Here is a 26,729-nt window from a genome sequence, read left to right as displayed (position 1 = left end):
TAGGCTATATTACGTGTGATGGGGTTGGAGGTGTAGATTTATAGCCTTTTCTCGCAGCACTTAATATAATTAAACTTATCAATTCGATGGCGGATCCAGCAAGGTTCAAACAACAACCACCAGGAGATTCACCCGCTGTAAAACGCGAAAGACTTCGGAAAAAAAAAGAGACTGCAACCGGCCCATGCGAAAACAAGGATAAATATCGGAAGGGCATTAAATGTAGTCACGCAATGCTGAGGTTGTTAACATTAACAATTTGAGAACAAAGTATAATTTGCACGGTTGGACGTGATATGATAAGCGATCGTTAGATTTAATCAGCATGATTTACTGCAATGCTTTTTTCCCTTAGTTGGTCAGAACAAAAGTGGATGTTACTTACTTGTTCAGACGACATTTTCCGGTGAAAATTCTTATGTTGGTCATTTGAACTTTCTATTCATCAAAGAATTTTGAAAAAAAATTGTACACAACTGTTTTCAACATTGATAATAATAATGAATGTTTCTTGAGCATCAAATCATCATATTAGAATGATTTCTGAAGGATCATGTGACACTGAAGACTGGAGTAATGATGCTGAAAATTCAGCTTTGATCACAGGAATAAATTACACTTTACTGTATATTCACATAGAAAACAGCTGTTTTAAATTGGAATAATATTTCACAATATTACTGTTTTTGTTTGTATTTTTAATCAAATAAATGCAGCCTTGGTGAGCAGAAGATACTTCTTTTGAAAACATTAAAAATCTTACTGACCCCAAACTTTTGAACGGTAGTGTATATTCTCTTATTTGCAGTTATGCAGTTATATTCGAATATATAGATATTGTGCATTATATATAATAACCACAGAATGGCAGAATAGTATGTGTTTATTGTGTTTAAAAATCTATGTAATATTTGTAATGCATGATTAGAAAAGTGCAAGGGAATTATATCAAATTTAGTAGAGGCGCTAAATTTGTAAATACATTCTTTTCCACTTCAGCATTAGACTGATGGGTAGCATTCAGGTGAAAAGCAGCAGTGAGATTGCAGTGAACATGAGCCTTAATGAAAACTTTTCCAACTTCAGGAGTCTCGAGCAACCACCGTGTTACGATGGAGTCGTTCATTGAGTCATAATAAACAGATGTCTAAACTCTTGTTGTCTATACATGGACAAGCCTAATTAAAGTGGTTTAGCCCATACCTTTCACACTTGAACACATATAAACATTTACTACCTTCTTTGAAAAGGCTGAAAAATCCAAAACCAAGTTAAACAAGCTATAGAGGCATTTGGCAACCCAAAAGCTTAGTCATCTGAAAAGAAACTACACACCAAAATCTTATAAATCTTTTTCATATTCAGAAATATACCTGGGGCCAGATTCATGAAACATTTTTAAGAATCATCTTTTTAACTGCTATTTTCTAATTATTTTCTAACTTAAGGATAAAGTTAAGAATATTTTGTATTCCCATAAAACATTTATTAAGAATGTTATCATTTTCCTGAAGATTGTCAAAGTCAAAAACTTAAAAATAATTTGAATTCCTGAAAAGAATGTTATTAAAAATTATCGTAAATCTCTTAAAATTAGAATAACCTACAACTTGTCTTAAATTCCCAAATGTAAGATGTTAAATTAATTTATTGGGTTGTTTTAAATATTAAGCATTACAACATAACACTAGCTCCATATAATACATATTACTATTATTATTAGTCTTTAGTGACACCAGTAATAGATTATGTAAACAATGGGCGGTCATGATTATGCCTGACAACTTTTTTGTCAATTTATAATTCCGACATCATTTTTGAAAGCAAATTCATACAGAGAGAGAGCGCCAAGAATTGCAAAAAAAAAATGATTGAGTTGATCAGTAAAAAAAAAAAAAAGTGAATCTGACCCCTGTTTGATTTTACAGTTAACAGATTGAACTTCCCAAATGATTCCCTACAGTGTTTAGCCTCATTCTGACCACTGTCTGAAAGAATCTGGCCAATTCATTTTGACAACACTAGTTTTGACTTATCATTATGATGCCTTAACAGCTCTTAGGAGAAAGCTTTGTATGGAAAAGCTCCATTATGGACAGCAGAGTGCAGAAGAGCATAGCTTTCCAAAGACAGAAGAACTTAGAACAGAAGTGAAATATCCAAACAGCAAATGGACGATGCTGCTAACAGTTCCAACTGACAGATTTACCATGTTGGAGAGAATTACAAAAGCAAGCAAGCATGGCATGAAGAGCAGTATAGCCAGAAGCTTGCTATCACAAGCTCAATGAATGTCACTATCATATACGGTAAATAAAATGTCACAAATTGAAATCACATTAGCACCATCTTTATAATGGTGCAGATGACCCATTGCAATCCACCAAAGTCACTGAAATCGCTTCATGTTGGCACGCTTGTTTGCAATATTAGTTCTGGTACTCCTTATTGGTTTTGTGGTTTGTCTGGTGGCATCTCAGATGTTTTATAACACGATCAAGACAACACTAATATCTCTAGAAGAGAAAGGGGCGAGAGAACCAGAGAGACTCAGAACTGCTGTAATTGAATGCTCACACACACATGCACTGAAAGAGCTGTTGACTGAGACTTGTTTGTGTGGAGTGTTATTGATCCATATGTGAGGGAAAGGTTGGGACCCTATGTGTTCTAAAACCCCACAGAGTACAGTCAAATCTCTCCCTCTGTTCCACACACACACAATCCCACTGTCTCCACACATGCTCATTCTCTGCTCGAAACAGATATAACAACACAGGGTGTCCATTAAAAACATTACCATTGCTAATCAGCTCTCTAAACGCATGCGTGTGTGTTTTCACGTTTGCATGCATGGAAATTTTCTTTCTGGATATGATTTAGTTTTCACTCTTGCATTCCTCCCTCTGGGTTTTGATCTCTGAAGGAAATCACAATTGTGCCTAACAACAGTTACCAAGGAGAACAACTCTCAGCATCAAATCATCTGTCTCTCTGTTTTTTCCCTTTTATTGCCCTTCTATCCATTTGTCTGACTCTCTTGGTTTTTCTTTGCAGTTAATTTTTTCTCAGAGATCCGTCTCATATCCTCCCCGGTGTCATGTATTTATGATGAGGCATTTATGGACTGAGCATATCTGACTACTCACGTTTATTTTAGCTGTAATTGTCTCATTGCCCTTTGCTATGTGAAGATGAGTTATATCAACAGGCTGCCTCTCCCTAGAAACCCCAGGAGCTGCGCAAATGTGCATGTTTGTTTGTCTAAATAGCTCACATCTGTTTTAGCAGCAGACAGGCCAACATCTGTTCCTCTCCGTAATGCATCTGCCCTGAGTCTGCGGTTCAACATATCACTGCAATATCCCAGCACATCAGATCTCTGCTTCATTCATCTCCAGTAACTGTATTTCTTACAACCTGTTTTATTGTGTGTGTATGTGGGTTCATTTATCATCCGCAAGGTAACCAGCTGGAGGTAAAATATTTCCTCAAGCATTAAACTGTAAATTCAGACCTTCTTTGTTGCTCCCATACCCTCCCTTTTCTTCAGCTCTCCTTTCTTTACAGGTAATAATAGTTTGTCACTTTTCCTGCATTGGTTAGACTTGATCTAATCCAGACAGATGAACATGTCTCCACACACACATTTAGCACTCTTTCTAGTCTTACCGTGCTGTGTAGTCTCTGTCTCTGGCTCCTCCAGGGTTGTTTGAGTTATTTTATTTTCCCTTGATTATTTATTAGTTTAAGTGGTACTCCACCGTTCCTCTGTGCTTTCCAGCGCAACTGTTTTCATATCTCTCTCTCGGCCACTCTAGGTGTACAAGCAGAAGGCGTCAGCAAGTGTATATTCGCTGGGTCGGCGTCTGCGCGAACAGGAGGAAGACTTTGCGGGGAAAGCAGCGAGTTATCAACGAGAGATCCGGCACCTGCAGAGCCAACTAAGAGACAGACAGGAACAACTGCACGGAGCTCTGCAGCAGAAGAGGTAATCCTCTCACACACACACACACACACACTCTCTCTCTCCCTCTGTGTATAGAGGGATGCAGCAGAAGAGGTGAGAGCAGTGAAGAGAGCTGCTGTCACAAAGGCACAAACCAATAAGAGAGAGAGAGAGAGAGAGAGAGAGAGAGAGGAGGGGCTCTAGACAAGCTGGCACAGCTGCAGGCTCATCTGTCTAAATGTTCCATGTGCTCGTAATTTTGAGCTCTCATAATTACATTTGCTTTCTCTCTCTTTTGGCCCTGTATACCGTTTATTTTTGCAGTTTTTGTTTTTTGGTTTGGGTTTCTAGGAAATTTACTGTTTCTGACTGAACTCATAAAAATATGTTAAATTCAGAAACTGGAATCAGTGGGGCGCTGATCATTTATCATTTACCTAAGCATTTACCATTTATATATATACCGGTACTGTAACCTTTTTTTACTTTTTTTTATATATAATGTTACTCAAACAGCAAAACTGGGTTTTATACATTATTATGATCTATTTGGAAGAGCAGAGACTTTTGGTGCTTTCTAAATAGTACAAAATTCTATATTTGCTTGCAGATGCCACGGGCAGCCTTGTAGCAGAAGAGGTAAATCTAGTTAAAAGGAAAACGTCCTTTCCACCTTTTAAAATGATTACCACTTCTTCAGGGCCGACATGAGCCTATAGATATTATGTTACAACTCATAGAGCAGCATTTTCAAGGTTGTTGTGGTGCTGTTTATAGTACAAAGTAGAGCTGTTGTTTGTTATTTTGTTGTAAGTCATACATCACACTTTTTTTTATAAAGTTCAGTAACATACTCTGCAGAACATACTACTTTGCAGTGGATCAATGTTTGTGTGTCAGTATGAGTGTGTATATGCCTATTATACAGACATAGAAAACAGACATAAGCACAACTTACTAACTAACTAACTAACTAACTAACTGAACCAAACAGTTGTAATTATTGCTTTAAAGGGAACATATCATGAACATCTGACTTTTTCCATGTTTAAGTGCTATAATCGGGTCCGGGGGCATCTACCAACACAGAAAATGTGAAAAGTGACAACCCAGTAACTTTGTTTTGGTAATGAAAAAATACGCCGATCAGATTTCGCTCCCCTTCTGACGTAGTTCCACCCACGGCGCCACCATTTGGTTTTCGCAAGCAACAACAGTTCTAACGCAATGGCAAAAGTTCAAGCAAAGCGTGCAAACTGTTCTGTTGTTGGCTGCACAGACAAGCACAGAACACTATTTGATCAAAAAATTTCACAGCTGTTTTATAAAGACCTCAGGGAACTGTGTCAACTTGTGTAAAGTGAAACATGACGGTACATACAAGTCGATTAGACAAATCAATGTAACTCCACAACAACAACTACATACATGTATCCACTAACCATTCAGAAACGTCCAGGTGCATCTAAAAGTTGCAACCTCTTCGTAAGTCTCTATATACGACTGCACTCCGCTACTGGTTATTTCTGAAATTTGACTGAAATTCACGTGTTTTGTTACTGCCGGAGTATCCAAAGCTCACGTAAAGGATCGGCCCTCTTCTGAACAGAGGCGGGAGCAGCAGCTCATTTGCATTTAAAGGGACACACACAAAAGGCACCTTTTTTTTTTCTCACACACAAAAAGGGCCAAATTTGACAAGCTATAATAAATGATCTGGGGGTATTTTGAGCTGAAATTTCACAGCCACATTCTGGGGACACCATAGATTTATATTGCATCTTGTGAAAAGGGGCATAATATGTCACCTTTAAAGATTTGGACAGACTTGACTGAATGTGTTTGTTATGATTTTTTGACCTAAAGACTTAACTGCTAGAAATGGGTTTTCTATATAAATATGCACTGTATTTTTGTATATATATATACATTACACTGTATATTAATACTGGTCCAACTCAGCTCAGCTCCAACTCAAGTCTCTCTCTCTCTCTCTCTCTCTCTCTCTCTCTCTCTCTCTCTCTCTCTCTCTCTCTCTCTCTCTCTCTCTCTCTTAACCCTACATCAAAGCTCATTTTGAAGTCAGTTCCCTTCCTAAGCCTGAGTGTGAGGGTTTTAAATGTCGGCTTTGATATGTCAGTCAAATGCTTCTCCTTCAGAAGAATTTGTTTTTATGCATTTGTGTTTGACATTGTGAAGAATATGAAAAGGAAATGACTCCTTTGTTAATATTAACTATTCTTGCTCTTACTATGCAGCTGTTCACACATCTGCTTCAACCACTTTAATTTTTGACACCAAACTCAGTGTTGGAGGGGCTGTTTTTCAGGAAGAGATGTGTTATTATTTGGCTGTAAAACCTGTGGTGATTCAACAAATGATCATGTATGTGATGTGATATGGCTACTGTATCACCACAGCTCATAATGCTGCCATCACACAGTCTTTCTTCCTCTCTGTCTTCATGAGTGCTTTTATAAGTATTTGTGGTGTGACATGCTTTCTGGTCTAGTGTTTGTGTGTTGATTTCTTTTAACACTGTCATGTTCAAAGGTGTAATGATTCAACACTAATTATTATCTTGTTTCCTGTGTTGTAGGCTTCTTCATGTGTGAATGATTCATAAACACTTACTCAACTGGGTCATCATGGGACCTTTTCAATACAAACAATTTGCATACACACAAATGGCAGATTTATTAAAACTTATATATACCATGTTCATGAGCTTCCTCAGTGGGTATTTAAATGACATAAATATTGAAAACTAAAAATAATTTACTCACACCCCCATGTTGCTGCTTACATATATTACTTTCTTCTGTGGAGCACAAAATAATACACACTGCTGTTTAAAAGATTTTGAATCTGTGAGCTTTTTCTTTAGTTTTTGAAAGTCTCTTATGTTCATGACTCCATTTATATATCAAAATACAGTAAAAAAAAAAAAAAACGTAAGGTTGTGAAATATACAATTCAGAATAACTCTTTTCAATTTTTTTTAAAATATCTTATTTTGTGTTGAGCTAAAGAAAGAAAGTCATAGAGGATTGGAATGACATGAGGATGAGTAAATGATGACAGAATGTTAATTTTCAGGTGAACTATCCCTTTATTTCTGGAGGATTTCACTCCAACTATGGGCTAGTTTGCAATGCTGTGTGGGGGAGAGAGAAAAAGTGTGTGTTCAAGTGTGGGCCAAAGGTGGAACTCATGGGGATCTAGAGAGATCTAATCTGGCTAATCTTTTGCTGCTCATATTGCTTTTGTAGGCTGCTGAAACATTTGCTTCCAATCATATAGAGATTATTGTGTGTACTCAGAGATTTGTGTGTAAGAAAGAGAGATAAAAAGCTTGGTTATATACTGAAATGTCACCTGACTGTGTGAGTGAGAACAGAACATTTAGAGAGAGAATGAAAAGAGAAAAGAAAGGGATGATTAATGGACATATCTAAATTACGCATTACACATGAGCGCTTTGTCAAATGATATAGTCTTCCCCCTTTTTTTTATTCTTTTTTTTTTTATTATGCAATAATAACAAATACAAAAACAAGACAATAATAAACAATACAGAGGGTTACATTACATAAGCATAAAGAATATTAAACTAGCTTAAATGATTGACACCATTGCAGAGTCGTACATGCAGTAGAGTTTTTAGAGTTCCTCAAAGAATTTAGATATAATATATCAAAATCTTTCTTTAAAATAAAAAAAAGGAGTTTTCTTTGAAAATGTACACTTGTGAATATAAAATTTGGCAAGAAAAAGTAGCAAGTTAAGAACAAATTTAAAATGATAAGGGTCTAATTTCAGAGAGTCACCCAAATAAATTTTTGGGGGGCTTACAGTATACAGAAGTTTAAAGATGGATACCTTTTAACAAAGTTTGAAAGCAACACTCTACCTGTTATAGACAGATCACGCTGTAACCAAGAATTACATTTCCGTTGAATAGAAAGAAGAGGTTCAAAGTTCAGTTTTGATCTTTTTTTCTGATATTTACATATGATTATACCCAAGTATTTAAAGCAACACTATGTATTTTTATCAACCTTCATAATATATTTCCAAGACCCTTGTGATGGTACATCGACTTACAATAGGTTGAATGACACGTCTGCCATAGCCTGACGGGGTTTGTATCGCTTTTACTGGCACTACGTAACTTCGGGGTTCGGGTAGTAACCCGAGCACAAAAAGAACTACAAAATTCGACTGCTTTACGGCATACGTCACTTCCTCCACCACTTCCTCAAATTCGGACGTGAGAGGCCAACCAGCGTTTGTTTTCCGGCTTTCGTGCATATGTTTTTGTCATGGCCAAAGCAGCAACGGACAAAAAAAAAGTCAGAAGTAAGCCTATGTCTAAACGGCGTGTAAAAGTTTGGTAGAGGCTACATTCTTGCAAGCAAGTTTTTTTTTTTTTTTTTTTTTTTACACCTGGCATCGCGCTTGAATATTCTATAAAATCTGACGAAATACAATACTCTTTTTTTCTTACAATTATCTTATATAGCCTAGCCATTTTTAATAGGATGGACAGTTGAAGGAACCCAACCCAACCTCGGTATACTTAATAAATATATTTGCTGCTTCTTGGCCTACTAAAGTGTTCCTGCAAGGGGAGTATTCTCTGGCTAGAGCGCAGAACAGCGGAGTTTGTATGGACAGAAGTGCGTGCCTGAGCTTGTATTTTGGGCAAGCTGCGTTGCTTTGACATTGTGGAAAATAGAATAATAGAAACAAAATGTATTAAGCTTTTTACCCGTTATTATCAATCTAAATTAATCTCGTTTTTAATTTAACTTCTTTTCATTTTTCTTTATTTAAATTTTTTTTTTTTTTTTTATAAATTTCGTTTTTCTAATCTTTATTTAAATTTAGTTTTTTCTTTATTTAAATTTAGTTTTTCTTTATTTAAATCTACCCTTTACTGTGTCAGTAATTTGTTAGTCAGAAAAATATTAGACTACCTTATTAAAAGTATTGCTTAAGTTTACAGACTTGTGTGTGTGTGTTACGTGCGAATGTATTTACTTTGTGTTGTTCATGGAGAAGATGTGTTTAATATCACTAGTGCAGTGTCCGTTCTCGGCGCATAAGCCCTGCCCGCGTGAGGCGCGCTGCTTCCCGCTCGCGTTGTTCTGTAGTTTATTAAAAGTTTATTAATTCTGAACGTTTCGCGTCTCGCGTGTCTATCTATATTGCACCAATTGCGACACTGCACTCCCTTGTGAAGTCGATTGGATGAACGGTTCTCGAAATAATCAAAATGCAAACGGACAGACAGACACATAGAGAATACTGCCTTTATTAGAGAGAAGAATATGTTCAGCCCCCTCTTTCCGAAGCTTCGAATATTCGATGTTCATTACTATCGAAACTTCAATGCACAAAAAATGGTATTCGGACCAGCCCTAAATGACGCTGGCTTGTAAACGAGCTACGCGATCTTTTGGCAATTGAAAAAAATAAAACCCATGAAATTATATTCATATGACATGCTGAAATATATGCCACCTTTACCTGGGATAAAGACATTTCACTCGCAATGCAGGTAGTCTGCCCAAGACGTGAGAACTCCTTCTGCAGAGTTCGGGGATATCGGCTTGTCAACTAATGCACGTGTATTCCCTGGTGTAACCATGACAGATTTTACGACAGTAGTAGAAGACAATACTGTTTCCCAACTGTAGGGGGACCCCGAGAGCAAAAGTTACTTGGTGTTGCTTTAACTTAGGATTTGACTGGAATGTCACAGACTTTAACTTCAGTGGAATGTTTAATAGATAAAAGTTCACATTTGTGAATATTAATATTAAGAACTAAACCAGAAGCAGATGAAAAGAGATAAATTATATTTAAGGCTACAGAAACTTGATCTTTATTTTTCAAAAACAGAGTTGTGTCATCAGCCAATTGGCTTATTAATATTGACCATGCTGTAATTTATTTGAAGTAGTGGCGTTATTGTACAAAGTTTGAATTGCATTGATAAAGTTGTGGCCAAAACCAAAAATATTCAAAGATTAAAGAATAAAAGGAAACTCAACAGAATCAAAAGCTTTATAAAAATCAAGAAAAAACAAGAAACAGTCATCAGGGATCAGATCCGAGTAATCTTAAATATCAAGAACAAGTCTAATATTATTTGAAATAAGTCTGTCTTTCATGAAACCTGACTGAAAGTCATCAATTATATTACAATTTTCAAGTTGAGCAGGGTTCTTTTGAGGTTTAGGGATCAAATTTATAACACCCTGAGTCACAGAGCTTGGGAGAGTTCCCTTATGTAGGCTTTCTAAATACACTTGGAGAAGACACAGGAGATTTATTAAGTTTCAGCTTATCGATTGCCTCAGAAATATCTTTAATTTGAATAGGAGATTCACACAGACTTTTGCCAATATCATCAATTTTGGAAATACGGTCTGAGTCAAGAGAATAAAAAAATAAATCATAATTTTGTTCAGAGTGTCTAGAACGATAAAGATTTTTATAAAATTCTTCACAATAATTAGACATTTCTTTGATCTTTTAAAACCACTCCATTTATGTTAAGACTATTTATATAAATGAGATGACTGTTTCTCTAACTTAAAAAAATAACTGGAATTTCGTTCTCCCTCTTCCATCCATCTCCTTCTTGAACGAACAAAAGCACCCTTTGCTTTACATATATATAAGTTATCTAATGAGTTCTGAAGTTCAGCCAATTCTAATTTCTGGAATAAATACATTTTCAGTGGGGATGCAGGAGAGACAGACAATTCTTTTAACAATGTTAAGTTCCTCTAGTTTGTATTGCTTTGCTTTTTGAGATCCAACTTTGAATAACATTAAAGGGATAGTTCACTTTGAAATTAAATTTTGGTATGTTTTAGCTTACCTCAAGGGCATCCAAGATGTAGGTGTCTTTTTTTCCGCAGTAGTTTCAATTTTGATATTTTTAGGTCAAACCGTTCTTGTCTGTCAGTCATAATGCAGGTCGATGGTCACTGTCTCAAAGAGCATGCACAGAGTCCAAATTAAAACAATTCCCCGTCGTCCAAATTAAACAATTCCCCATCGTAAGTACACATTGATGGCCTAAGACACGAAACGAGCGGTTTGTGTGAGAAAACGTAAACCGTAGCCAAGGCGACATCTATTGTATATATCTATACCCGCCCGCGCTCTCAGATCACTTGGACGTGGCTGAGTTCAAGAGGTAAAAACTGTTCGTTTTCTCACACAAACCGCTCGTTTCGTGTCTTAGGCCATCAATGTGTACTTACGATGGGGAATTGTTTAATTTGGACGACGGGGAATTGTTTTAATTTGGACTCTGTGCATGCTGTTTGAGACAAGTGACCATCGACCTGCATTATGACTGACAGACAAGAACGGTTTGACCTAAAAATATCAAAATTGAAACTACTGCGGAAAAAAAGACACCTACATCTTGGATGCCCTTGAGGTAAGCTAAAACATACCAAAATTTAATTTCAAAGTGAACTATCCCTTTAAGCTCCCAATTAGAACCAAAATTATTTTCAGCTTGAGCTTTATTAAAAATGAAATGAATCTTAGAAATTACAGATTGACAAGTTTCCTCATCCTCTAATAAAGCAGAGTTTAGTTTTTGTACAAAAGGTTTTTGTACTTTGTAGGTCAGGATATGGTGTAAGTGATTTTAGCAGAACTGACATCTCAAAATACACAAATGCATCAGCATACGTCTCGCATCTCTCTGCTTGGGATTAGTTTTCATGTGTATTGTATCTGGGGATTTTTTCCTCATTAGAGAAACTCACACACACAAGTAATGAGACACTCTAATGCAATTAAAGACCTGTAGCCCTCCTGATCTCACCCTGTCATCCTGACCCTACCGCACTTAATGACGCTCAGTTTTCTCTGGGTACAGACGGGTCGTGACATGTTAAAACGTTAATTTGCCTACCAGCCATTTTATGTGAGCTGAGACCTTGCATAGTTTCTGTATGTTGCTCTGCTGTGCTGCAGGTCAGATGAAACATTGATTTAATTTCCACACACTCAGCGTAGAAGATGGTCTTAGTATTAAATATGATGACATTGCTAAGCATGTCTATCACACACAAATTATGGCCGCTATTGTCTTGCAGTAACATTTAGTCTTTGTTGTTCTCTCACACATGTGAGTGTAGGTTTGTGTTCATGTGTGTGTATGTGCTGGCCTATATGTTGATCTGCTCCAGTTGTATGGCTGAATCATCCCTCATTAAGTCTGTAATCCATTACATACCACTAATGAATTATATTAGAAGTGCCGTATGTGTGTGAATTGGATTAATGCTGCTGAGTGGCCATTTGTGCACCTAATTTAACTTTGTAATGTACAGACGTAAAATGAACGGATGAGACTATAAAATGTAGATTAGATTGGAAATTATATAAAACACATGCTGTGGTTGATTCTTTTGCTATTGTACATTAACAAGACCATGTGATTTTAATAGATTAACGCCTAACACTTAGTACTATAATATTCCCTTTAGTACAATAATATTCCCATATCCATAGGTATTTTTGTTTTTCTGAAATCTATGATACAGTCACAGAGATGTTTCTGATACACAGGATATAATAATTTAATATGTAATACTTATTATAAATACTAATATTCATATTTAGTCAATTATCAGATGTTTTAACCAAAGCGACTTGCAACTGCGATTGGAATATCTGACTGAGATTATTGATTTTGTGGAAATATTAGATTAAACAAACAAAATGATTAAAATAGGTACTCTCAGTGTTCTTCACCATACAGTCAGCAACATATGGTCATATACTGGGAATGTGGGGGAAATCAAATGTAGGGAATGTAGGCAGTTTTTTAACTATTTTATAACTTTTTAAAACTTTATATTGTCTTTAAAGTGTTAAAGGGATAGTTCACCCAAAATGTTTCATTCTGTCATCAATTACTCACCCTCAAGTTATTCCAAACCTGTATGAATTTCTTTCTTGTGCTGAACACAAACAGAAGATATTTTGAACAATGTCTGTAGCCAAACACTTGATGGCCCCATTGACTTCCATAGGTTTTTTTGGGGGTTTTTTTACTGTTTCACACTTTTTTTTCATACTATGGAAGTCAATGGAGCCATCAAGTGTTTAGCTACCCATAATCTTCAAAATATCTTCTTTACAAAATTTTCATTTTTGGGTGAACTATCCGTTTAATTTCTATTTACTAACATTTCAATTTCAAATTTTTCTTTTTTCTTTTTTTAAACAGAGCCTTTTTTGTCAACTATCAGTTGCATAAAATAAGCTATCAGAAGCAATCAGTGTATAAAATAATCTATCAGCAATTCAGTGACAAGAAAGCAAAGTTCAGTCTGATGGAACTGTTTCTGATGGATCACAGTAAACCAAAGCACCAATAAATGACACATTAATTACTGAAACTATGAGACTGAATTGAAGGTTACATCAATATACTGATAATCAGAAAGTGAACATTCAGAAAGTAAAATATGATGAATTGTGTACTGTAGGTTTACTGTATTTTCTTACTTTTTATGACATTTCACAATATTATTGTTTTAGGTTTATTTTAAGGTTTATTTTGTCCTTGTTAGATTGTAATTATACATTCAAATGCTGAGTAATATTAAAGGTCACACATCACACGTGTAGACAGTCAACGAGCGCCGCTAACAAACAGCAGACACCTTTTACAGTTCCTCCTGAACCAAAATGTGGCGTTCTACCAAAGACTTTATATACAGAAAGACAGTGCACTCTTATTACTATGAATGGGAGAAAGTGCAAAGTGCTATATGGCAGAAAAAGTCCCGCCACCTTAAGAAAAGAGCCAATCACCGGTAAAGCACTGGCAATCATTGGTAAAGTCATCGTTTCACTGCAACTGCCGAAGTCCAGTTCCTATAAAAACAGTCAGTTTCCTGAGATGCACGCTTGGTCTGCGCATGCGCATTAGCTTGGTCCAGCCTGAAAAATGCTGTTTTTTGTCATGATTTGAGCATTTAGAAACAAAATTTATGAGACAACTTTTGTCAGATTTCATTGGTGATTTCAAATATGAAATTTGATCGTAACCTTGGCAAACAGTCGTGGAGAATTCCATTCAAAGAGATAGGAGCTGCACTTGCATGCCGAGAGGCCTTTCAAATATGGCTACCGAGTGAAATGACTTGCCTCGACTTTGGTTCTACTCGGAGCTGTTCACGTCCTTGGACTCGGAATTATACATTTCTATGGCAACATCAACAACGCCGAAAATGAATCTGTAGCTTGTTCATCATTGTAATGTTATGTGCTTTGAGACAGAGAAAATGTAATGCTGTCTCTCGTGACATTTTGCAAACTTTGCTCTGACTGTGTGCTGTGCACTCATGTGTTTTGGAGGAGGCGTGGCTTTGGAGATGCTCTGAAGGGAGGGTGGGATCTCATGCTTTCAAAGATAGCCTCTCCAGAATTGCCTACCCTACCGTTAATTAACAACATGTACTTACTACATAATTAGGGTTAGGGTTTGGTTTAGGATTAGTTGGACAATATATACTGTTATTAATACAGTAAGAATGTGTAACATGTAACAAGAGCGCTGTAAAATTAAGTGTTACCTTGTGTTATTTGTGGACTGACATGTATTAGGGGTGTAACGATACGCTCATGCCATGATACCAAACAAATTGCAATACTGAGCTCACTATACTTTAGTGTTATTTTAAGCCAAAATAAAGAAGATATGTTTTTTTTGTTATTATTTTATTATTATAATTCTATTATTATTTATTAATATCAGGACCAACAAATATTCCCCCTTTGCATGATTATATATTATATTCAAAATTTAAATATAGTAGTTTAATGTAGTAATGTGACTTAATCCCTGTAAACTTGTTTTTTTTCCTCAGGCGGTACTCCCGCTTTCAATGCAGGCATTCGTTGGATCTCTTACACAGATAAGCCTTAGCACACACAGATTCTCCTCGGTGCTCACTATGTCCCGGCTCTCCCGCTATTAATGCACTATACATATAAGAATAAACCATCTAAAATTATTTGAATAATCATACTACTAAAACTACATGTGATACTGATTTAAATTATATTTGCACTTTCACTTTGAGGAGTACTGTTCCAGCGTGTGTGCTTCAGATTATCCAATGCAATCAATCACAGTTCTGATCGCAAGAAAGCATGTCAAAAGCGACTATTCTAAAGTGGTTATTCTAACTGTAAATGGCTAGTAATATAAATTCTGCATTTACTCACTCTCATGTTGTATTCGCGCGTCACACACGCATTTGAACTCCGTGTTTTCTACAGTATGCGCGTCATTGTAAATCTGTTCATCATATAAAGCCATCGCCATTTGGAGAAGACCACTCAATTGATTTTTACGATGCCTTTATGAATTTTTTTTTATCTTTTAAGTTTTAGAGGAATAGACACTAAATGGAGGGACAGAAATCTTTCAGGTTTCATATAAAATATCTTCATTTGTGTTTGGAAGTTGAACAAAAATCGTAAACGACATTAGGGGGAGTACATGATGACAAAATAACATTTTGGGGGGTGAATTCTACCTTATAAATACAGTAAGCTGAGCCTTGGATAAAACTAACTATCGCAAATCATATCGTTTACATCAATGATACATATCGTCGCATTTGTATATCGCGATATCTCGATATATGTATCGTTACATCCCCTTATATACAGTGGGGAGAACAAGTATTTGATAAACTGCCGATTTTGCAGGTTTTCCTACTTACAAATCATGTAGAGGTCTGTAATTTGTATCATAGGTACAGTTCAACTGTGAGAGACGGAATCTAAAACAAAAATCCAGAAAATCACATTGTATGATTTTTTTATAATTAATTAGCATTTTATTGCATGACATAAGTATTTGATCACCTACCAACCAGTAAGAATTCCGGCTCCCACAGACCTGTTAGTTTTTCTTTAAGAATCCCTCCTGTTCTCCAGTCATTACCTGTATTAACTTGTTTGAACTCGTTACCTGTATAAAAGACACCTGTCCACACACTCAATCAAACAGACTCCAACCTCTCCACAATGGCCAAGACTAGAGAGCTGTGTAAGGACATCGGGATACAATTGTAGACCTGCACAAGGCTGGGATGGGCTACAGGACAATAGGCAAGCAGCTTGGTGAGAAGGCAACAACTGTTGGCGCAATTATTAGAAAATGGAAGAAGTTCAAGATGACGGTCAATCTCCCTCGGTCTGGGGCACCATGCAAGATCTCACCTCGTGGGGCATCAATGATCATGAGGAATGAGAGGGATAAGCCCAGAACTACACAGCAGGACCTGGTCAATGACCTGAAAAGAGCTGGGACCACAGTCTCAAAGAAAACCATTAGTAACACACTATGCCGTCATGGATTAAAATCCTGCAGCACACGCAAGGTCCCCCTGCTCAACCCAGCGCATGTCCAGGCCCGTCTGAAGTTTGCCAATGATCATCTGGATGATCCAGAGGAGGAATAGGAGAAGGTCATGTGGTCTAATGAGACAAAAATAGAGCTTTTTGGTCTAAACTCCACTCTACGTGTTTGGAGGAAGAAGAAGGATGAGTACAACCCCAAGAACACCATCCCAACCGTGAAGCATGGAGGTGGAAACATCATTCTTTGGGGATGCTTTTCTGCAAAAGGGACAGGACGACTGCACCGTATTGAGGGGAGGATGGATGGGGCCATGTATCGCAAGATCTTGGCCAACAACCTCCTTCCCTCAGTAAGAGCATTGAAGATGGGTCATGGCTGGGTCTTCCAGCATGACAACGACCCGAAACACACAGCCAGGGCAACTAAGGAGTGGCTCCGTAAGAAGCATCTCAAGGTCCTAGAGTGGCCTAGCCAGTCTCCAGACCTGAACCCAATAGAAAATCTTTAAAGGGAGCTGAAAGTCCGTATTGCCCAGCGACAGCCCCGAAACCTGAAGGATCTGGAGAAGGTCTGTATGGAGGAGTGGGCCAAAATCCCTGCTGCAGTGTGTGCAAACCTGGTCAAGAACTACAGGAAACGTATGATCTCTGTAATTGCAAACAAAGGTTTCTGTACCAAATATTAAGTTCTGCTTTTCTGATGTATCAAATACTTATGTCATGCCATAAAATGCAAATTAATTACTTAAAAATCATACAATGTGATTTTCTGGATTTTTGTTTAGGATTCCGTCACTCACAGTTGAAGAGTACCTATGGTAAAAATGACAGACTTCTACATGCTTTGTAAGTGTGAAAACCTGCAAAATCGGCAGTGTATCAAATACTTGTTCTCCCCACTGTATATAAATATACACACACACACACACACACACACATAATAGTTCTTTCTGGTTCTCAAATCTGATTGGCTGAGAGCCTTTTCTAGCCATGCGGTATTCTACCAGTATCACCACGGGAATCGTTTCACTGTTTGTATCACTCTGCTTGCAGAATTTCTCAGAGCGAGTGTCATGGTGGACGAGCAAACACCATCATTTTACAAATACTAGGTGTCATCTTGTCTTTTCCTCGTCACACAAAAGATGCGTCCGTTTTCACTCCAGAAAATCACTGTAAGAGTTGAATAAAACAGTAGTGCGCATCAAAGTCTTATCCATAAATTCTCTCTCTCCCTTTCATTATTATCAACATACACAGCGAATTACACAAAAACAGTCGTTACAATTAACAGTAAACAAATATGGGGATTATAAAAAATGTATTAGGTGGATATTTATAATTATAGGCTTGTTGTTTACACACACTGTTCAAACACCTTGTAATAATAGGTCCGCCATTTTGCATAATAGGTCTGTTAAAAGGACAAAGACAGATATCGCTTTCCTCAGTGGACAGTCAATTGATTTTGTTATTATGAATATAAGATTCACCTGAAGAATATCAGCTAGATGTATACATATATACTGTATATATATACTGTGTGTGTGTGTGTGTGTGTGTGTGTGTGTGTGTGTGTGTGTGTGTGTGTGTGTGTGTGTGTGTGTGTGTGTGTGTGTACATATATTAGGGGTGTAACAGTTCAATTGACTCACGGTTTGGTTTTTATCACAGTTTTAGGGTCATGGTTTCGATATGGTGCGGTATGAGCTATGTTGAAGGAAAAAAGGACAACTGTCTAATAATCTCATCTTATATCTCATCTCGCCATGACTCCCACTGCTCCCCTCTCAAAAACAATAGACTAGGTGACTACATATGGTTACCAGCCCAGGTTTTTAAGCACTAGGCAACACCATGAGGAAGAAACCAAGCATGAAGTCAACATTTCCTATCTCTGACATGAGCTGTTCACCAGTAAATTACAGCTTGGTTGATCTGACGTAGATGAAATATATGGCATCATTCAAAGTGGCTTTTTTACGTACAGTGACACAGCATGTACCACAACCTCATTACTCAAATTACTACTGCTCCCATGAACCTACTTCCCAGTGCAGCTTTCACAAAGTACTCTCCCGTCTCTCTCATTTCTTTTTAATCTCTTCTTGAAGACTTTGATGCTAAAACCAGCCTGGTCAATACTGGGCTCTCTCTCATCTTTCATCTCCTGACGTTCAGCACTCAGACGTGTCACTTCTTTTCTCCACACCCACTCGTGCCCGTCTCTCTGGTCCTATTTCTTCTCTTTTGGCAACTGGGTCATGAGAATGAGAGCAAAAGAAAACACTAGCAATCAATTAGATGGTGAGAGAAGGGCATGCAGGAAGCATTAATTGAATTAAATAATCTAAATGATTATTATTTTGTCTTAATGTATTTTAAAAGGAGGATATTAGAGCAGAAAAAATGTCATTCACTAACCTAGAAACAGTTTCTACCAATGTTTCTTCCTACATCCTGTCTGGATTGTTGATGTGCACTGATCAGAATCTATGCAACCATTAATATTAAAGTTTTATCATATAATTTGATGATGCTTTCAGCTACTACTTTGCATGTAGTATTCTCAGCACCATTTTCAGCACAGAAAATGCAAAGAAGTCTATTGATACCATTTGGGCTTATACATTCAGATGTGGTAGTAGTCTGTCAGACATGTCTCCACTGCTGATCTGTGTGTCTGTGGGGTTTTTTTGTCCCTCACTTCTGCCCTCTCTGCATCTCTCTGTCCTACTGTCTGTTCCCCTGTCTGACACTATTGATCAGCTGACCCACCCACTGACAGCAATCTCTCTCTCTGTTTCTCTCTTCTGTTATAAATCTCTAAGGTGACAGGGGTAGGATAGCTGTGTGCATAGATAAGGCCTTGTTTGGTTTTTGCTGAGACTGCACAATATGTGATGAATAGAAAGGAGGAAGGAGAGAGGAAAAGGGCACCTACAAGGAGAAAAAAAAGAGTCTCGAGGTGAGAATCTGATTAGGTATTCAAGTAAGCCTGAAAACTAGACGAAAAATATACATAAAATTAAATATAGCTATATACCTGACAGGGTGTAAAAAGAGCAGCCAGGCACTATATGACAACACATCAATGACAAAATGATGTATAATATTAAGTATTAGGACAAATCCGCTGTCTTAAACTGAAATATGGATTTTTTGGGGGGGATATGGATATGGAGGTTTAAGCTTAAGGGTTTAGAAATGTGGTGAGAGTAAAGCTATTTGCTGTTTTATTAGACTCTCAGTTATGTGTTAATAGGGGCTTTTGTACCCGGTAACTAAATGTTCCCTTAGAACTTTTTTCCTGGTTGCATTCGCACCGCCAGTTGGAACTCTGAAGTGACGTAAGCCGTGTTGTTGTGCGGGACTTTAATTTTGATGGTGGGCAGACTTTAAATTTGACGGCGCTGAGAACGGCCTAGCCAGAGTCTGAGCACACAGTGCTCACATTCTCCGTCTTCTCCGTCTTCACTAGTTTATGATTTACCAGGTTCCTTCGGTGCGAAAGCCCTTATAGACAAAGATTCTTAACACAAAAATACTGACTATATTCAAAATCCCAACCAGAGAAGAGAGGGATGTGCTGTTTAGATTAACTGATGTTTTTTTATTATTGTTTATAATTCAAGTCTTAACAATAAGAACTTTATATTCACTACTGTTCAGAAGTTTGGTATCAGTAAGATTTTTTTAATGTGTTTGAAAAAAGTCTCTTGTGTTTACCAAGGCTGAATTTCTGTCAGGACAAAGTCAAAGATTATTGACTATTAACATACAGTTTGCATTGGCGATATGGTTCTGTTCTCCCTGCCCAACCATGCAGCCTAGCATGGATAAGAGCAGGGATAGTAGCAATTACATGAATGAATGATTGTTTTTTCCAAGGAGGAATTTTACAGAAGTGTGTTTGTTTCAGTATGCTTAGTAGGGATGGGCAATTTTGATATTGATAGATCTCAAAGATGAGTACTCAAATTATAACGTTATAACGTGCAAATATGTCTATCAAAATATGAAAATATGACTGAAAAATAACACTGCTAGATTATCAATAATGCATGTTTTCGAAAAAGAAATAGCTGCTTGAGGTGAAGCTGAAGAGTGAATTAACACTAGTAAACTGAAGCTAGTTCTATATGAATGAATGAATGAATGAATGAATGAATGAATGAATGAATGAATGAATGAAGTGAACTTGAATTAAGTTAAGTGCTTGCCAGAAAGTGTTACTTAAGTTGTGGGTATGCTCTTCCCATAACAACGCGCTGAAACACTGGCAACTAAAGCATAAAGAATTCACAACATTATAGTGTTCTTATTATAATCTCATGGCGCTGCACAACTTGCACTTAACTGTATTTTCATCTACTTTATCAAGTGATTCCAGACATTCCTGCACGTTTTCAAAGCTATGACGAAAAATTATTTTAATTAAAGGGCACCTATTATGCCCCTTTTCACAAGATGTAAAATAAGTCTCTGATGTCCCCAGAGTGTGTATGTGAAGTTTTAGCTCAAAATACCCAACAGATAATTTTTTACAGCATGTTTAAATTGTCATTTTTTGGCACTGTGTTTCCCTTTAAATGCAAATGAACTGCTGCTGCCGGCCCAAAGGGCGGAGCCTCACGAGCTCGCGCTCAGAGCCAGGACAATATCATCTGATAATATCAAAACAGAAACTCTCAGTAGCGGTGTTCATTTCGACCCGGAGTCGGACAATAATGCCCACAGAGCCAGAGAATATATGCTGTATGGAGATAGAAAAGGTAGTTTAGTTTAATTACGGTTATAACTTATTTGTCATCTGCTTTTATCCACTATTACAAGCCTGCTGTAGTAGACCCCGTCTGAATGATGACCAAAATATACTGATGAGTTCAATGAAGTTTATTGTACATCACACAAAAGATGAAGCGTTAGTTCTACTCCAGAAAATCACTGTAAGACCTGAATAAACACAGTAAAAGAAGTGCGCATTAAAGTCTTATCCATAAACTCTCTCTCTCCCTTTCATTAGCATGGAACATTCGCAGCGAAGTACACAAAACACTCGTTACAACAACTAACAGTAAACAAAATATATACACACCTTTTCAGTGGGTGCTAAATAAACTGGTAAACTGTATATCCGTAAAACGACTCGATGAGCTGTGATAAAGTGCGCGCTCTCACTTTCATTTCTGCCGTGATCAGTAATGTTAGGCCTGTCGCTCCGGAGAGTGTAAGCTTGATCACGAACAGTTGGTGAGATCCATCCTCGAGTAACAACGGGAGTAAATGAAGACTGATATGTTCATTCTGACATCCAACAACAAAACACCTCAATCACTTAGAAGACATTCTTGTCTACAGCTGCTCCAGCGTGGAAACAATGGCGGACTGTGTCCAGCTCACTCAGGGTGGGTCTATGCTAAAAATGCAGTGTCAATCAACAGTTGTGGGAGGGGCCTTTGCAAAGTTACGTCACATTGCCCCAAATCTGAGAACAGCTCGTTCTGAGACAGTGCTTATGATTTATGGGGATTTTTTAAAAAGCACTGGGTGGATTTTTATCATTATAGGGTGGTTGTGTACACACACTGCCAACACACATTTATGTTCAAACACCATGTAAAAGTGAATTTTGCATAATAGGTGCCCTATAAAACATAGGCTTACTGTTAAAAAAATATGATGGGAAAAAATAACCCTGCTGGGTTATTAATAATATCAATGTGTTTGAAAAAGACACATCTAAAAAGAAAATGAATGTTACCAAAGTCCAATCATAGTTAATAATGTCGGGCATTGTCGTTTGAGCTGATGCTAAAGAGTTAAACACCGGTAAACTGAAGCACTTTGCTAGCAGGTTACAATTTTTCAGTTTTTTGACGGTGAAGCGATTTAAGTTTGGCTGTACTCGTTGCCCAGCCTCCCTCATAGTCATATGTACGTATGTAACCCTCATTCCCTGAGGAGGGAACAGAGACGTTACGTCAGTGACTGACGAATGGGGTTTCGCTTAGAAAGCCTATCACCTTCACCTCTCAGCCTATCAGAAAGTTCTTACAAATGAGCCAATGGCAAGGAAATGCGGAATTTGCATAGCGTAACTCCGCCCCACCACGTGGGTATATAAGGAAGTACGCTGGCAACATGCAGTTATGTTACCTGCTGAGGAGCCGAGACTGAACTCAGGCGGTTCCAGCGGTACAGCGGAAATGGCAGGGAGACGTAACGTCTCCATTCCCTCCTCAGGGAACGAGGGTTACATACGTAACCGAGACGTTCCCTTTCGTTCAGTCACTCTGAGTTACGTCAGTGACTGACGATTGGGGTTCCCAGTCTAATCGCGCCACTTCGGCTGTCTTCCAATGCCCTGCGTAAGTCTGAGCTCCTTGTCGTGAGACTAGCACGGACGAAGGACTCCTACTTAACACAGGAATACCAAGGTACACTGGGAAGCATATCTCAGCAGAAATATGCAACACAATGCCTGCCCGAAGGGAGGACTTAAAGGGATAGTTCACTTTAAAATGAAAATTCTGTCATCATAGTATATTTTTTTCCTACTATGGAAGTCAATGGGACCCAGAAACTGCCTGGTTACTGACATTCTTCTAAATATCTTCCTTTCTGTTCAGCAGAAGAAAGAAATTCATACAGGTTTGAAACAACATGAGGGTGAGTATATGATGACAGAATTTTCATTTTAAAGTGAACTATCCCTTTAAGAATACACATATGACCCGAGTGCGGGCTGCATATGGAGAACACTGGGGTATCCAGCCCGCAGGGTGGAATCTTTCAACCCCAGGGGTGGCAAGGTGGCTTGCCAAGGGAAAGACACGCTCAGAGAGGCTTACTGTCATACCTGCAAACTTGTCGCTTTTCGGCGACAATCGCCGTTTTCTTGGTCAATTGGGTCATTTACGTGAATCGCGTAGAACCGGAGAGTTTTTTTTGGGGGGTATTGTTTCTCACAGTAAACTGCCATGCAGGCTAGAATTGCGAAACATTATTGGATAATTCTTATAATTTACATTTCTCTGGGCCAATCGGAATCTTAGCACTTTTTCTCTTGGCCAATCGGAATCTTAGCACTTGCGTCATAATCTTGAAGCACACACACCATGACACACACACAGCGTCAACAACAGCTGAGCTCGCCATTTGCCTGGCTACCGTGCGAGTCTAATGGAAACTCACGCATGAATTTTCCTGCAGTGAACATGTTTTAGCGCCCGCCAAAGTGAATTTTTGTCCCGCCAAAGTCTTATTTGATCGGTGAGTAATGTAGATGAACGGCTGCGTTTGTGACAGGGCGCATGTTTTAACTAAAAGAACGACCAGAGAGAGAGAGAGCCGGTCGCGCGCGCGCACTCTCTGTAAACAACTTCACCGTCTCCAAACTAGGCGCTGTGTTGCTCTCTCTCCCTCGCACATATTAAAGCTGCCGTCGGCAAAATTTTTTTGATCATATTCAGTGTAATCGACACTATAATCCGACAGAACAACATAAATAAGGTGGTTTTAGAAAAAAACCCGAGCTTCTAACTCCACCTGGAGCGTGTTATTTGTTTTGCAAAAAACCAGCGCTCCCGCTTCATCAGGTCCAATCAGCGCAGGGGGGTGTGAGATCTGACTGTCAATCACAGGTCGTGCACACGCCACAGATCCCCCCTCACTCGCGCACGTTAATATCACATGCACACGCCACGCCTGAAGTTCGCCTGGTGATTGCATGAAGCGTGATGGCTGAGAGAAAATCTACTAACAAGCTTCCAATTCCTCGGTTATTGCTATCTATGGATAGATTAGCCAGGGCAGCCTACCTCCGAGTCCATGGTGTTGATAGATGCTGAAGAGACGGACGTTCACAGAAAATCAGGTACACACGCACAGTGACGCACTGACGAGCACGACCTCGATGGGAGGGTGCTCGCTGGTAGTGGGGAGGGGCATGAGAGTTGTAAACATTCAAAATTTTGGCTAATCGACCCAATCTGCCAGACTTGCCGACGGCAGCTTTAATCAAAATAAATCGACACGGTGGTAAAAGGTCGGAAGACCAAAGTTTCGTGTGGAGCATTCGGAGATTTTTTTTCCCTGAATTATACTGCTGGGTGTGAATTGTGCTAAATAAGTTTCCTTATCTTCTCTGAAAAGCGTTCCGGACATTCAGCTGACATAAAACAACACTTTAATTAAACGAAATAAAACTATACAGTGATGAAATGTTTTCTATGTTAATAATAATAATAATAATTCATTACATTTATATAGCGCTTTTCTCGGCACTCAAAGCGCTTTACATAGAAGGGGGAATCTCCTCAACCACCACCAATGTGCAGCATCCACTTGGATGATGCGACGGCAGCCATATTGCGCCAGAACGCTCACCACACACCAGCTTACCGGTGGAGAGGAGACAGTGATGAAGCCAATCGGTATATGGGGATGATTAGGAGGCCATGATAGACAGAGGCCACTGGGCAAATTTGGCCAGGATGCCGGGGTTACTCCCCTACTCTTTCGAAAGACATCCTGGGATTTTTAATGACCACAGAGAGTCAGGACCTCGGTTTAACGTCTCATCCGAAGGACGGTGCTCTTTGACAGTATAATGTCCCCGTCACTATACTGGGGCATTAGGACCCACACAGACCACAGGGTGAGCACCCCCTGCTGGCCTCACTAACACCTCTTCCAGCAGCAACCTGGTTTTTCTCAGGAGGTCTCCCATCCAGGTACTAACCAGGCTCAGCCCTGCTTAGCTTCAGTGGGCAACCAGTCTTGGGCTACAGGGTGACATGGCTGTTGACAACTTGACACAAATCTTGGATGTCCATGTCCTAACTGCTGGGATAATCACACAACGCGCACGACACGTCCAATTCGCGAACTAATAATGACTCCTTTGAACCGATTCATTTTAATGAATCGTTAAAACAACTGATCTTTCCAACAGTGAACTCAGGAGACGTCTGAATCGGTGTATAACTTATCAGTAACAATTTACAATAAGGTGTCTATTTATTACATACATTATATAAAAAGTACAGTTTGCTAACTCAAGCTTAAACTTTAAAATAAATAAAACCACTTTTTTTTAAAAGCATTTTAAACATTTTTCCACAGAGTGCTATCAAGAATCGATAAGAGAATCGTTAAAGAATTGGATCGATAATCAGAATCGTCAGTGGCATTATTATTGATAAAATCTTATCAAATCCCATCCCTATGTGAAGACAGTAAAATTATAATCAAACATTAAAGAACATACATGTTTTTTAATATATTTTTTTTAAGAGTAAAAAGATGCTAACATGAGGTCTTATTGTGTCACTGTCAGTCTTGTTAGATCAGTGCAAAACTAGGGAATGCAGATTAATTATTATTATTATACATCATTCATCAGCATGCATTGATTAATCCCATGGCATGTATTAAAAAAAAACAGTTAGTCTGCAATGGGAAGAGTCGTGGGAGGCAAACAGATCTACCTGTGCGTCGCTGTTCCCACTGTTCCCAAATCAGCTGAACCGTCTGGGGATGGAGTCTCCATTCTCCAGGAAGTGGCTAAAACCGTGAGAGCTCGTCGGTTTAGGTCTCCCGGGATGTGAATGGCTCGAAGCGACCTCAGATGCTTCTGACTCCATATGATGAGATGGCGGGCGAGTTGCGACATACGACGGGAGCGTAGACCACCTTGTCGGTTGATGTATGCTACTGCCGTGGTATTGTCTGAGCGGACTAGTACGTGTTGGTCCTTGAGCAATGCACGGAAGCGGTGCAGAGCCAAACGTGCTGCCAGCAACTCGATTGACATGCCAAAGGCGCTGGGGTCCTGTCCAGGAGCCCGCGGCAGCATGTCCATTGCACATGTCACCCCAGCCCGTAGTGGAGGCATCTGTTGAGACAACAACATGCCTGGAAACTCGTTCTAAGGGCACTCCGGCCTGGAGAAAGCTGAGGTTCGTCCACGGGGTGAAGGTCTGACGGCAGGTCGGAGTAACTTGTTCTCAGAGCGTGCCTGGTTGCCATGCTCACCTCGGGACTCAATCACGTAGCCAGTGTTGAAGCGGTCTCATATGAAGCAGTCCGAGCGGTGTGGCTGCGGATGCCATATGCCCCTGGAGCCTCTGAAATAACTTCAGTGGAACCGCACTCTTGCCCTCGAATTGTCACAGGCAAGTCAGCAGTGACTGTGTGTGCTCGCTCGAAAGCTGCGCTGACATGGCGACCAAGTCGATTTCCATTCCAAGAAAAGAGATCCTCTGCACAGGGGAGAGTTTGCTCTTTTCCCAGTTGACCCAAAGGCCCCAGGGCTAGGTGCCGGAGCACTAGGTCCCTGTGT

At 38.8% G+C, this 26,729-nt stretch overlaps 2 protein-coding genes across 2 annotated transcripts in view; one reads left to right on the top strand and one right to left on the bottom strand.

The window, feature by feature from the left end:
* LOC309482790 (E3 ubiquitin-protein ligase RNF182) overlaps positions 1-3,826 on the bottom strand; it is a 41,970-nt gene extending 38,144 nt beyond the window's left edge. Inside the window, exon 1 of the mRNA XM_082148346.1 lies at positions 3,673-3,826. The gene's annotated coding sequence lies outside the window, so the exon portion shown is untranslated. The remainder of the gene's footprint in view (positions 1-3,672) is intronic.
* The window catches only part of cep89 (centrosomal protein 89), a 160,209-nt gene that overhangs the window by 96,073 nt on the left and 37,407 nt on the right, over positions 1-26,729 (top strand). The window contains exon 19 of the mRNA XM_082149133.1: positions 3,822-3,991. Coding sequence (XP_082005259.1) covers positions 3,822-3,991 — 170 coding nt within the window. The remainder of the gene's footprint in view (positions 1-3,821; positions 3,992-26,729) is intronic.

This window comes from Leuciscus leuciscus, assembly GCF_965113295.1.
Source record: "Leuciscus leuciscus genome assembly, chromosome: 2".
Classification (NCBI taxonomy): Eukaryota; Metazoa; Chordata; class Actinopteri; order Cypriniformes; family Leuciscidae; genus Leuciscus; species Leuciscus leuciscus.
The sequence above is the reverse complement of the archived record's forward strand: the minus strand, read 5'-3'. Positions and strand labels throughout refer to the sequence as shown.